Source organism: Arachis ipaensis, chromosome B10, assembly GCF_059453495.1.
Source record: "Arachis ipaensis isolate K30076 ecotype BB chromosome B10, ASM5945349v1, whole genome shotgun sequence".
In the NCBI taxonomy this organism is placed as follows: Eukaryota; Viridiplantae; Streptophyta; class Magnoliopsida; order Fabales; family Fabaceae; genus Arachis; species Arachis ipaensis.
This window is the reverse complement of record NC_142435.1, coordinates 108,565,940-108,577,218: the sequence shown is the minus strand read 5'-3', so window position 1 is coordinate 108,577,218 and position 11,279 is coordinate 108,565,940. Positions and strand designations below refer to the sequence as shown.

General features: G+C 35.4%; 1 protein-coding gene across 2 annotated transcripts; it reads right to left on the bottom strand.

The window, feature by feature from the left end:
• Positions 1-3,197: 3,197 nt before the first annotated feature.
• Positions 3,198-8,980, bottom strand: LOC107620828 (uncharacterized). Of its 2 annotated transcripts, XR_002355086.2 has the most exons (3): positions 8,003-8,980; positions 5,567-5,741; positions 3,198-3,818 (listed from the first exon to the last, which is right to left on the bottom strand). XR_002355086.2 is itself a non-coding variant. In XM_016322936.3 (2 exons), exons 1-2 carry the CDS (start codon positions 8,978-8,980, stop codon positions 5,739-5,741), a joined length of 981 nt encoding a protein of 326 aa, XP_016178422.1. In that variant the 3' UTR covers positions 3,198-5,738. The 2 variants fall into 2 exon arrangements, 1 of the variants encoding a protein (XP_016178422.1); XM_016322936.3 differs by having other exon boundaries at positions 3,198-5,741.
• Between the last annotated feature and the right edge of the window lie 2,299 nt (positions 8,981-11,279).

Below are 11,279 nucleotides of genomic sequence, written 5' to 3'. Positions count from 1 at the left end.
CTAACTATCAAAATTCACATTTCCGGCTGCGTCACTCTAATAGCTCGGGTATTATGACGACTCTTAAAATATTTAGTACTAAAATATGAGCCTGTTTAAAACTGAAACCAAATATTCAAAACATACGTCCATACGTCCCAATACAAATTATAATACTTTCAAATATATATATCATACCAATATACAAACTTCACATATCAAAACTCCTATCCCTCTTGCAAAAATTACTAAAAATAAAGGTGAGGGAAAAATAATAACTAAGATAATACAAAATAATATCGAATAAACAGAAAATGAATATAACTCTTCTGAAGTTTCATCGCCCATATCCTAAAAAAGAAAAAACCTGTAGGGGAGTGAAAACATCGTCCTCGAAAGGGTTCTCACTATAGGATCACAGAATTGCTATAATAAGATATGAAAATAAGACTGTTTTTAAAGTACAGTGATTAATAACCGCCTTATGCATCTTTTCAAAACCAAAGATTTAATATTCAAAATTTCAAATACTTTCTGAAAGGAAAGACTGTTAATTTCTCAGAAATCCAAAAGCCTTTTTAAAAGTTTTTCCTAGACAGCATGAATGACCAAACTGTTCCAAGCATAGGTTCATTAAGTCTATGCTGAACCAGTTTAGTTTTTCATACTTTTCCAAACCTAAAACTCAAATCAAACATGGTCTTCGGCCCATCTCGTAATCAACCACGGCCCTAGGCCCAAACAAATCAATCTACAACCAATTCACCACAGATTCAACCAATTTCAGTCACAAACACAAGTAGAAGGTTCAAGCACAATCAAACAGTTACATCAAGTTGAGCAATTAACAATTAAGCATAATTATTCACATAAGCAAACCACATATACAATAATCACACCAATCAATGTCACATAGATGCAAATGATGCATGCCTGTCCTACTGGCCATGAGCTCACGCGTCGGTTATGTTGCCAGACCCAGCTCGGATAAACGGGATTAAACCACCATCCTTATACGTAGGTTTCATAAACAAGCGGGATTAAACCACCATCCTTATTCAGAACACATAAGCGGGATTAAACCACCATCCTTACTAGGCACACAAAACAATATGCAAGCAGGATCACACCACTGTCGTTGCTAAACAATTTATCAATACGTGAGCGGAATAAAACCACCATCCTCACTGCAGGTGGGATAAAACCACCATCCCTGCACAACGGGTTATGCACTGAGCAAGCGGGATTATACCACAATCCTTGCCAGGCCAAAAATCGTCATCATATTCTCAGTAATATCCACAATCAATCAAGCTCAATATCTTATCATCAAAAATCATTCTTGGCCTATTTATTTTCAAATAACAAACGTATTCAATTCACCTATTGCCAAGAATCACTTTTCAAAATGGTGCCACCTTCCACATCTGTTCAAAGCTTCCAAACAATTTCAAAACCATGCCAAATTCAAAATCTCTTTTGAAAAACTCAAAATCATTCATTTTAAATAAGGATTTGGTGATAAAACTCCTCAGCAAAATCTCAAGACTTTAAGAGAGAATAACCTAACTCATTTCCTTAAGTTCATTGAAAACCTCTAAAATTTTAGCTTCTTGACTTGAATAAATAAAGTAGAATTCAAACCCAAAACCAAGTAATGTATCCAATTATTCCGACCCAATTTTAAAACCAACTTACTTATACCAAAACTAAATCATTTGAATCCAAGAACCAACTTTAATTTCATTCCAAAATCTGAAGTGTTTCCAAAGGGTTCGGAAATTGTTTTAGTTTTTCTAAATCAAGATTTCAAAGAGTACTTCAAATTTTTCCAAAAACATCGTAAAGTGAAATCAGTCAATTGAAATTTGGCTTCTTTTGAATCCACTAAAACTCTTCCAAATCTGTTTACTTAAATCTGCAACACCCTACCACACAGAGCCTTATGCTTAAGTCATAAGACAGAGGTGGCGAGGTATTACGACCTCTAAAAATAAAATTTAGTACATATAGTATTGTGAAGAATGATTATAACTAGGAGCTGAAGAAAATGGATAAAACAAAAACGTTAAATAGAAAAGCGCAACACTCTGATCGATAACGTGACAAAACACATAAAGGATGGACTAATGCGAAACCATAAACAAGAGAGTGCCAAAAATACGAATATCAAAACTCAAGATCCAGTTTTATAATGACAAAGAGAATTCTTGTATAGTTTGGAATCAATCAAAACTAGAATCAATTCGTTGGTAGCATAGTCCAAACCAACAATGAATTCTCATAATCAAATGTTAAATTCAATACAAAATAACCGAGAGTAATTAAACCTCGAGTCGTTCTCCCTGGGAATTTCAATGAAATGTTCAATTGTTGGCTATGAGGGATTGGGGGTTGTGATTGCAAGGAATAAGAAATTAAAATGCAAGAATGTAGCTTAACATGCAAGAAATTAAGAGTCAAAGCAATTAAAACAAGAAAAGGGAATTAAATGCTAAGAAGGTCTCTTGGCAAGAAGTGGGTAATTAAAGATTCCTATCCTAGTTGTGAACCACAAACATGGTAATTATGTGTGGATTAATCCCAATTAATTAGTCAATCCTACATCGAGAATAAGTCAACTAGGCATAATTAATTTCAATCCACAAGTCCTAATCAACTCACTAATAATTAACAACCCTCACACAATGTGGAATGGACATCCACAACTCAAGTTCACCCAAACCACACAATTTCTCAACCAAGAGTGAGAAAAGCTATGCAAAAACCCAACCAAGCATTTTGTCAAACACATAGTGGGTGTGAAAATAAAGCATGGTAAAATAATAAGAAATATAAATTCTACAACTACCAAAAGCAAGGAAATCAAAGATAGCAACTCAATAAAGCAATAAGGCCCAGTTTGGGTAAATAACTTAATTAAACTCCTTTTGAAAAAATAACTTAAACAATAAATGACTATATTAAAAGTAACTTATAAATAAGTTATTTTGTGTTTGGATTTTTAGTTCTAAAAGTGCTTATTTTATAAAAATGTAGTAAAAGATAGTAGTATTATGAGAGAAGTCATTTTTTTAACTTCTCTATAAGCTCCTAAATAGCTTCTTAGAAAGCCGCAATTTGGTTTTAAAAATTGCACCAGACATTAATACTACTACTTTTCATAAGTCAAAAGCTAAAAAAAAGTTACTTTTGAAGCTTCCCAAACGGGCCCTAAGTGACATGAAATATAAATTGCATTAATTAAAATTGAAATTAACAAAAATGTCCATGAACATAAAAATGACAAAAGAGAGGAAATAACAAATAGAAAAATAACAAAGGTACAATAATAATAAATGACAAGGAAAAAATAAATGAAAACAAGAATTAAAAGTAAAAATTGCAAGAAATTAAACTAAGAACCGTAGGTTCTAGAGAAAAGGGGGAGCTTCTCTCTCTAGAAAATAAACTATATGACTAAAATCTAACCCTAATTGCTCCCCTTTCAAATGGAGTGAGGCCTTGCTTAATATAGAAAGAATCAGCATCAAAAAGTCCAAAAACTGGGCCTTGGAAGCCCAGAAATTGCCGCCAGCGATTTCCATTAAATAAGTCACGCGCTGGGACGTGTGCGGACGCACACATGCTAATTTTCTTCTTATGCGTACGCACAGGTTGTCGTGCGTACGCACACATGGTTTTGTGACTTTTGTGCGTACGCACACTAGGTCGTGCGTACGCACACTAGGTCGTGCGCACGCACACTCCAATGTGTGCTTTTCCTTTGTTTTCTTCAAGTTTTCTCCCTTTGTACATGTTTCCTTCCACTTTTGCCTTGCCAAACTTGCCTTTAGGACCTAAAATCACTCATCAAACACGTCATGGCATCGAGTGGCATAAAAGTGGGATTAAAATAACTAATTTAAGCACAAAACGCATGTTTTCATATTTAGGCACAATCTAGAGAAAAAACACAAAAACATGCTATTTAGATGAATAAATGTGGGCTTATATGATAGAATCCACTCAAATCAAAGTAAAATATATCGTCAAATATTGACTCATCAATTTCCCCACACTTAAACAATAGCATGTCCTCATGCTAATCACAATCAAATGAGAAGGATAAGGAGGGTAAGCAATTTATTAAATGCAACTAACTACGTGCATGCAACTACACTAAATGCTATCTATATATATGTACACTATGGTTCCTATTTAGTTTGGTACGAAACAAACAAGAGATTCCAATTAATCCGAAACAAGCCTTAGGGTCAAGGCAAAGAGTCAATACACTATGATCAAAGTCCAAAGAATTAAATTGAGATTTTCAAAACTAACCAAACAAACAACTTGCAAGAAGATACATTCTAATGCACAAGAAACATAGAATTGAGCGACCGAACCCCTCATCGGATGTGTATTCACTCAATTCGCTCAGTGTTTAGGGCTTAATCACTCAATTCTCCTTTAGTCATATTTCTCAAAGATTTGCAAGTCATCTAACAATTAACGATTATTTAGTACATACATACAAATATCATGAGGACTTCCATGGTTGTAATGGGGCTAGGGTCAAGGTAGGATGCATATAGTCAAGTGGACTAGAATTTGAATCTTTGATCAACCTAAGCTTCCCACCTAACCTATGACAACCTATACAATTCAAAGCTAACCTAACTACCCATTCTTCACTTTTTCATACACTCATGTATTCTCTTTTTGATCATCACACATATGCATTGATTCTTATTGACTTCACTTTGGGGCATTTTGTCCCATTTTTATTACTTTTCTTTTTCTATTTTTATTATTATTATCTTCTTTTTTTTTTTTTTCTAGAATATCAATGCATATGGTTTAACATAATTCAAACATGAGTATGTACCCAATTCCCAAAATTTTGACAAAAATATAAAACACCCTTTTATCCCGACCAGTGTTCCCAAACTTCCCAAACTTGAATGATAAACACTCTCACTAGCCTAAACTAATCAAAAATCCAAACAAGGGACATTTATTGTTTTTTCACTTAAGGCTTGTAATGTGCTAAAATTGAGAACAAATGGATTTAGTATAGGCTCAAAGTTGGTTAACAATGGAAGATGAAGGGTAGACTATTTGGGTAAGTGAGCTATTTGAAACAATGGCCTCTATCATATACATGCATTCATACACAAAATAATGGACATATAGAATCAAGCAAATCAAAGATTACAATCATAAAATGAGTTTATCACACAAGAACAAACTTTATGGTTGAAGATGTGCAACCATACAATTAAAGCTCAAGTCTCACAAGGTATGTTGTTCTAGATCTTTTCTATGTTCTATGAAAAGTACTTCAAGCAAGTTTAAAAGATAATTTCTCAATTCAATCAATGGCATGCCCTAAAAGGGATTTTATGAAAATTTCTTGTTGTTTTACCAAACTAATTTAATCTAACATGCAACACGCAAATATTTACTACCCTAATACTATAAGCATGAAAGAAATATTTACAAACAAACCAAACCAAACAAAGTGCAAATAAGACAAATATTGCAAGAATTGAAGAAAAAGAACAAAAAGAATATTGCAAAGTGTGTAAGAGAAGAATTTTACCTCCCTTGAAGTTGGCGATCCTCCCCCACACTTAAATTGTAGCACCGTCCTCGGTGCTCAAGATCTTGCGAAGCGAAAGGAGTCGTCACTGCATCACCTCTACTGTCCCATGCCTCTTCCGGCTCATCACGCTGGTGGGTTAGGCGATAGAGTGGTTGTAAGAGTGATGGTGCTACTGAGAAACATGAAATTGAGTCACAAAACAGCATATATATGAAGTGAACAAAAATATAAGATTGAATGAAAGCATGCATGAAAACCAATCCGAAAGTAAATGGCAGCAACTTCCAATCAATCAAACACAAAACAGCCGCTTGACTTGCTTGTTTGTCAAAGATAAAGAAAATTGAGGAGCGTTGTTGCTATGCACACAGAAAAAGAAAATCGTTAAAAGTTAAAAGTTAATGTTAGTTGAAAAGTAAAAGGAGAGTTAAAAGTTATGTGAGTAAAAAGAAAATAGCTAGCTGAAAAAGAAAAGAAGAAAAAATAGTCAAAAGTTATGTTAAAGAGAAGAAGTTAGTTGAAAAAGAAAAAAAAAGGTCAAAAGTTATGAAAAGTTAGAAATTAATGTTAGTTGAAAAGGAAAGGAAAAATTAAAGGTTAGGTGAAGAAAAAGAAAATGTTAGTTGAAAAAAGAAAACAAAGGTTAAACGTTATGTAAAAAGAAGGGAAAAGTTATTAAAAGAAATGGAAGAAAAATCAAAAGTTAGGTGCATAGTCACAAGTTCCTTAATTCCAAAAAGTTTCAAAAAATTCAAAACAAGCAAGTTTCTATTCACTTCTCAACAATTCAAAATGCCAAAATAAGTGATGCACATGTATGTGTAGAGCACACAATCAAATAAATATCAATCACAAGTAGTTGGCATGAATTAAAACAATTTTGTGTTGGCAAGTTAAAACTATTGAGAATAAGTTACTCAAGGAACATTCAAACACCAAATTCCAAGGAAATATAAAAGTCACAAGTTGAAACAAGAATTGAAATCCTCATGATCTAAGTGACTTAATGAAAGTTAGGCAAAAATAAAATGAATCAATTCAGCCACTTAGATTTAAAACCTTCAATCTTGTGAATTCATGCAAAAGAGGCTCAAATTTTCCAAAGAATTTCAAGTTTATGGTCAATTTAAAAATTCACTTGAACTATTCAATGCATAGAAGTAAATTAGCATCACAAGTAAGCAAAGAAAGTTAGAAGCATGACCAAAACTTGCAAAGAAGTTCTTGAGAAAATTAGAAATCATATAGCAAACAAAGGTCTATTTTGACACAGAAATCCGTCAAATAGAACCTTGTGGCCCCAAATAACATAATTTCACTTAATAAAATAAGGTTAGGAAAAATTCGGCAGCATTTCAGCAGTAAATTTGCCTATTTTCTAATTCAGCCAATCAATTCAGATTTCCTATGAATGCTTTAACACTCAAATTCACAAAAAATCATATAAGACTTCATAGGAAATCAGAAAGTGAGCCAAAATACAGCAAGAACAAAAAATATACAGCACCAAAACAATGAACCATTTAACAAGCAGGCAATCTGAATTCAAACAGTCAAGTGCAAAATTGAAAGAAGGCTTCAGCAGCAATTCAGGCAAGCCAGTTCAAACCAAATGAAGTTCAAACTTAAGAATCATAATAGCATGATTAATTATCAATGAACTTGTACTAATCCTACTCCAAAGCAACCTAACAGCAGCAAAGTTTTAGCAAAAACAACTGTAACGCAATGAAGTAACAAGTATCCAAATGATCAAAACAATTCCAGACAGTTAAACATGCAACAATCACACATTATCCCGCCAATTTCAGCCTCAAAAGTCATCAAAACTGGCAGTAAATCAGCAAATCTCCACACAATCAAGAAAATTTTCAATCAAACTCAACAGCAAATTTCCAGCAATTCAATTAGAAAAATCAAATCAGAATCAGTGATTTCACATCATAAACAGAAATTCAGAATCAGTGATTCCATCACAAATGAACAACCCGAACAGCAGTGAATTAATCTAGCAATAACCAAAACAGCAGCAATGCACAACATATAATGGACTCAATCAGCATTCGTTGCATTGAATTCGATAATCGTTCCAGAAGCAAGCAGTATGTATTCAAGCAATTACTCATAATCGAATCCAACAGAAAAGTGCAAATTTAACCAAGAACTCAGCCAACAGCACTCAGAAAAAAAACAAAGCAGAAACAGATAACCAGGCAGCAGCATCAATTGCAGAGGGGCAAATCATGAAAGAGCAATATTCCAAACAGCACAATAAACAAGTTCATCCAGGACAACATTCAGAGGGAAGAAAACTAACCAGTCCAGATTCTCTAACCACCTAATCAACTAACATGTATTTCTAACTAATTTAATCAACAAAAATTAAACTAAGCTAACAGGAAATCGAATTGAAAACAGAAAAGAGAATGGAACCTGGAAGGAAGGAACGGAACAGGGGAGGGGAAGGCAGGCACTGGAAGTGTGTGGGGCAGCAGCAGAATTGGTCGGCCTGGTGGTGGTGCTGGCGCAGCTGGCTACCCTGGGGTCCAGTGAAATGGAAACAGGGGATATGTCCTGTACGCGCTCTCGCAGGCAGTGGAAGGGGGAAACAGAGACAAGGGGGTGGTTGAGAGTGGAGGTTAGGTGGTATGGGTCTCGCACAGAGCAAGGGAGAACCGGTGGCGATGTGGTTGGAGGCTGGTTCGGCGCTGAGATGATAGGGCACTGGCGGCAATGGGAAAAGAAAGAAGGAGGGCTGTGCGATGGGGATGTGCAACGGCGTTGTGGTGGTATGGTGGGTTGTGGGTTAGGGCGAAGGTGATGGTGGAGGCTATGGTGGTTCGCGGTGGTGGTTGGCGGAGCTAGGGTTCGGACAGAGGGAAGGGAGCGCGGTGGAAACAGGGCAGCGGCAGAGGCGATGAGGGTTGCTGGCGGCGCTGTGGTCCTGGGCTTGGTTTCGGTGGTTCTGCGACTGAGATAGAGAGAGGGGAAGAGCTTCGAGGGCGGCACTGGCGCGAGCGGTGGTTCGACGCGGGAGGGTGGCGCAGAAGAAGAAGCAGAAGCTGCGTTGTGTTTGAGAAGAAGCGAAAAGCAAAGAAGAAGGAGAAGAGGAAGGGGAGAGGGATGGGTGTCCGCCGGCGGTGAGAAGATGAGGGTGGTGGAGGTTAAGAGAATACGAAAAGGGAAGGGCTTCGTTGGCTCAGGGAAGAGGAAAAGACAACAGAAGGGGAGAGGTAGTAGGATGCGGACACACCAACTGTGAGGGCGCTCCCAGCAGAGGGGCGTGAATTGGAGGTGCGTAAGGTGCGTACGCACGCGCGGAAAGAAAAATGAGCAATAGTGCGTATGCACAAGCTGTGTGAACGCTGTGAGTAGAGGGTGTCTATAAGAGTGTGTGTACCCATCAGGCATGTGCGTATGCACAGCGTAAAATTTTTTTATTTTATTTATTTTTTAACAGAATTTCACCCAACAATACAAAATGTATATAAACAAAAAGTTAATAAAAATATACAACTATTTACATTAACATTAAAATTAATCTAAAATTTTATCTTTTAAATTAAAATTATGGACTATTTACAAACAAAAATCTACCCAAAATTAATTCAATCATCCAAAAACTAATTGAAAAAAATTTTAAACATGAAATTCAAGTCAAAAAGGTAATTTAAAACAAAATTACTAACTATTCACATATGCATTTTAAAACAAAAATCTATTAAGGCAAGCTAACAACCAATAGACATATTTACAAACAAAAACAAGCAACCAATCAAAAATAAACTATTCACATATTAACAATAGCTAACAATGTAACACCATTGCAATCCCCAACACGGCGCCAAATTTGACAAAGAGAATTCTTGTATAGTTTGGAATCAATCAAAACTAGAATCAATTCATTGGTAGCATAGTCCAAACCAACAATGAATTCTCATAATCAAATGTTAAATTCAATACAAAATAACCGAGAGTAATTAAACATCGGGTCATTCTTCCTAGAAATTGCAATGAAACGTTCAATTGTTGGCTATGAGGGATTGGGGGTTGTGATTGTAAGGAGCAAGAAATTAAAATGTAAGAAGGTAGCTTAACATGCAAGAAATTAAGAGTCAAAGTAATTAAAACAAGAAAAGGGAATTAAATGCTAAGAAGGTCTCTTGGCAAGAAGTGGGTAATTAAGGATTCCTATCCTAGTTGTGAACCACAAACATGGTAATTATGTGTGGATTAATCCCAATTAGTCAATCCTACATCGAGAATAAGTCAACTAGGCATAATTAATTTCAATCCACAAGTCCTAATCAACTAACTAATTAACTTAGTGAAAGAATAGCGTTAGGAAAAACCAAATTAATTAACAACCCTCACACAATGTGGAATGGACATCCACAACTCAAGTTTACCCAAACCACACAATTTCTCAACCAAGAGTGAGAAAAGCTATGCAAAAATTCAACCAAGCATTTTGTCAAACACTTGGTGGGTGTGAAAATAAAGCATGGTAAAATAATAAGAAATATAAATTCTACAACTACCAAAAGCAAGGAAATCAAAGATAGCAACTCAATAAAGCAATAAAAGTGACATAAAATATAATTTGCATTAATTAAAATTGAAATTAACAAAAATATCAATGAACATATAAATGATAAAAGTGAGGAAATAACAAATAGAAGAAAAGAACAAAGGTGCAATAATAATAAATGACAAGGAAAAAGTAAATGAAAACAAGAAATAAAAGTAGTAATTGCAAGAAATTAAACTAAGAACCCTAGGTTCTAGAGAGAAGGGAGAGCTTCTCTCTTTAGAAAATGAACTACATGACTAAAATCTAACCCTAATTCCTCCCCCCCCCCCTTCAAATGGAGTGAGGCCTTGCTTAATATACGAAGAATCAGCATCAAAAAGTCCAAAAACTGGGCCTTGGAGGCCCAGAAATCGCCCCAGCGATTTCCATTAAATGAGTCACGCGCTGGGACGTGTGCGGACGCACAGGTTGTCATGCGTACGCACACATGGTTCTGTGGCTTTTGTGCGTACGCACACTAGGTCATGCGCACGCATACTCCAATGTGTGCTTTTCCTTTGTTTTCTTCAAGTTTTCTCCCATTTTACATGCTTCCTTCCACTTTTACCTTGCCAAACTTGCCTTTAGAACCTAAAATCACTCATCAAAAATGTCATGGCATCGAGTGGCATAAAAGTGAAATTAAAATAACTAATTTAAGCACAAAAACGCATGTTTTCATATTTAGGCACAATCTAGAGAGAAAACACAAAAGCATGCTATTTGGATGAATAAATGTGGGCTTATATGATAGAATCCACTCAAATCAAAGTAAAATATATCGTCAAATATGAACTCATTAATTCCCCCACACTTAAACAATAGCATGTCCTCATGCTAATCACAATCAAAGGAGAAGGATAAGGAGGGTAAGCAATTTATTAAATGCAACTAACTACGTGCATGAAAATACACTAAATGCTATCTATATATATGTACACTATAGTTCCTATTTAGTTTAGTACGAAACAAACAAGAGATTCCAATTAATCCGAAACAAGCCTTAGGGTCAAGGCAAAGAGTCAATACACTATGATCAAAGTCCAAAGAATTGAATTGAGATTTTCAAAACTAACCAACAAACAACTTGCAAGAAGATACAATCTAATGCACAAGAACATAGAATTGTGTGACCAA

Bases quoted from the DNA above. Each gene is read 5' to 3' on its own strand.
- LOC107620828 (XM_016322936.3), bottom strand. From the start codon at position 8,980: ATGCCTGATGGGTACACACACTCTTATAGACACCCTCTACTCACAGCG.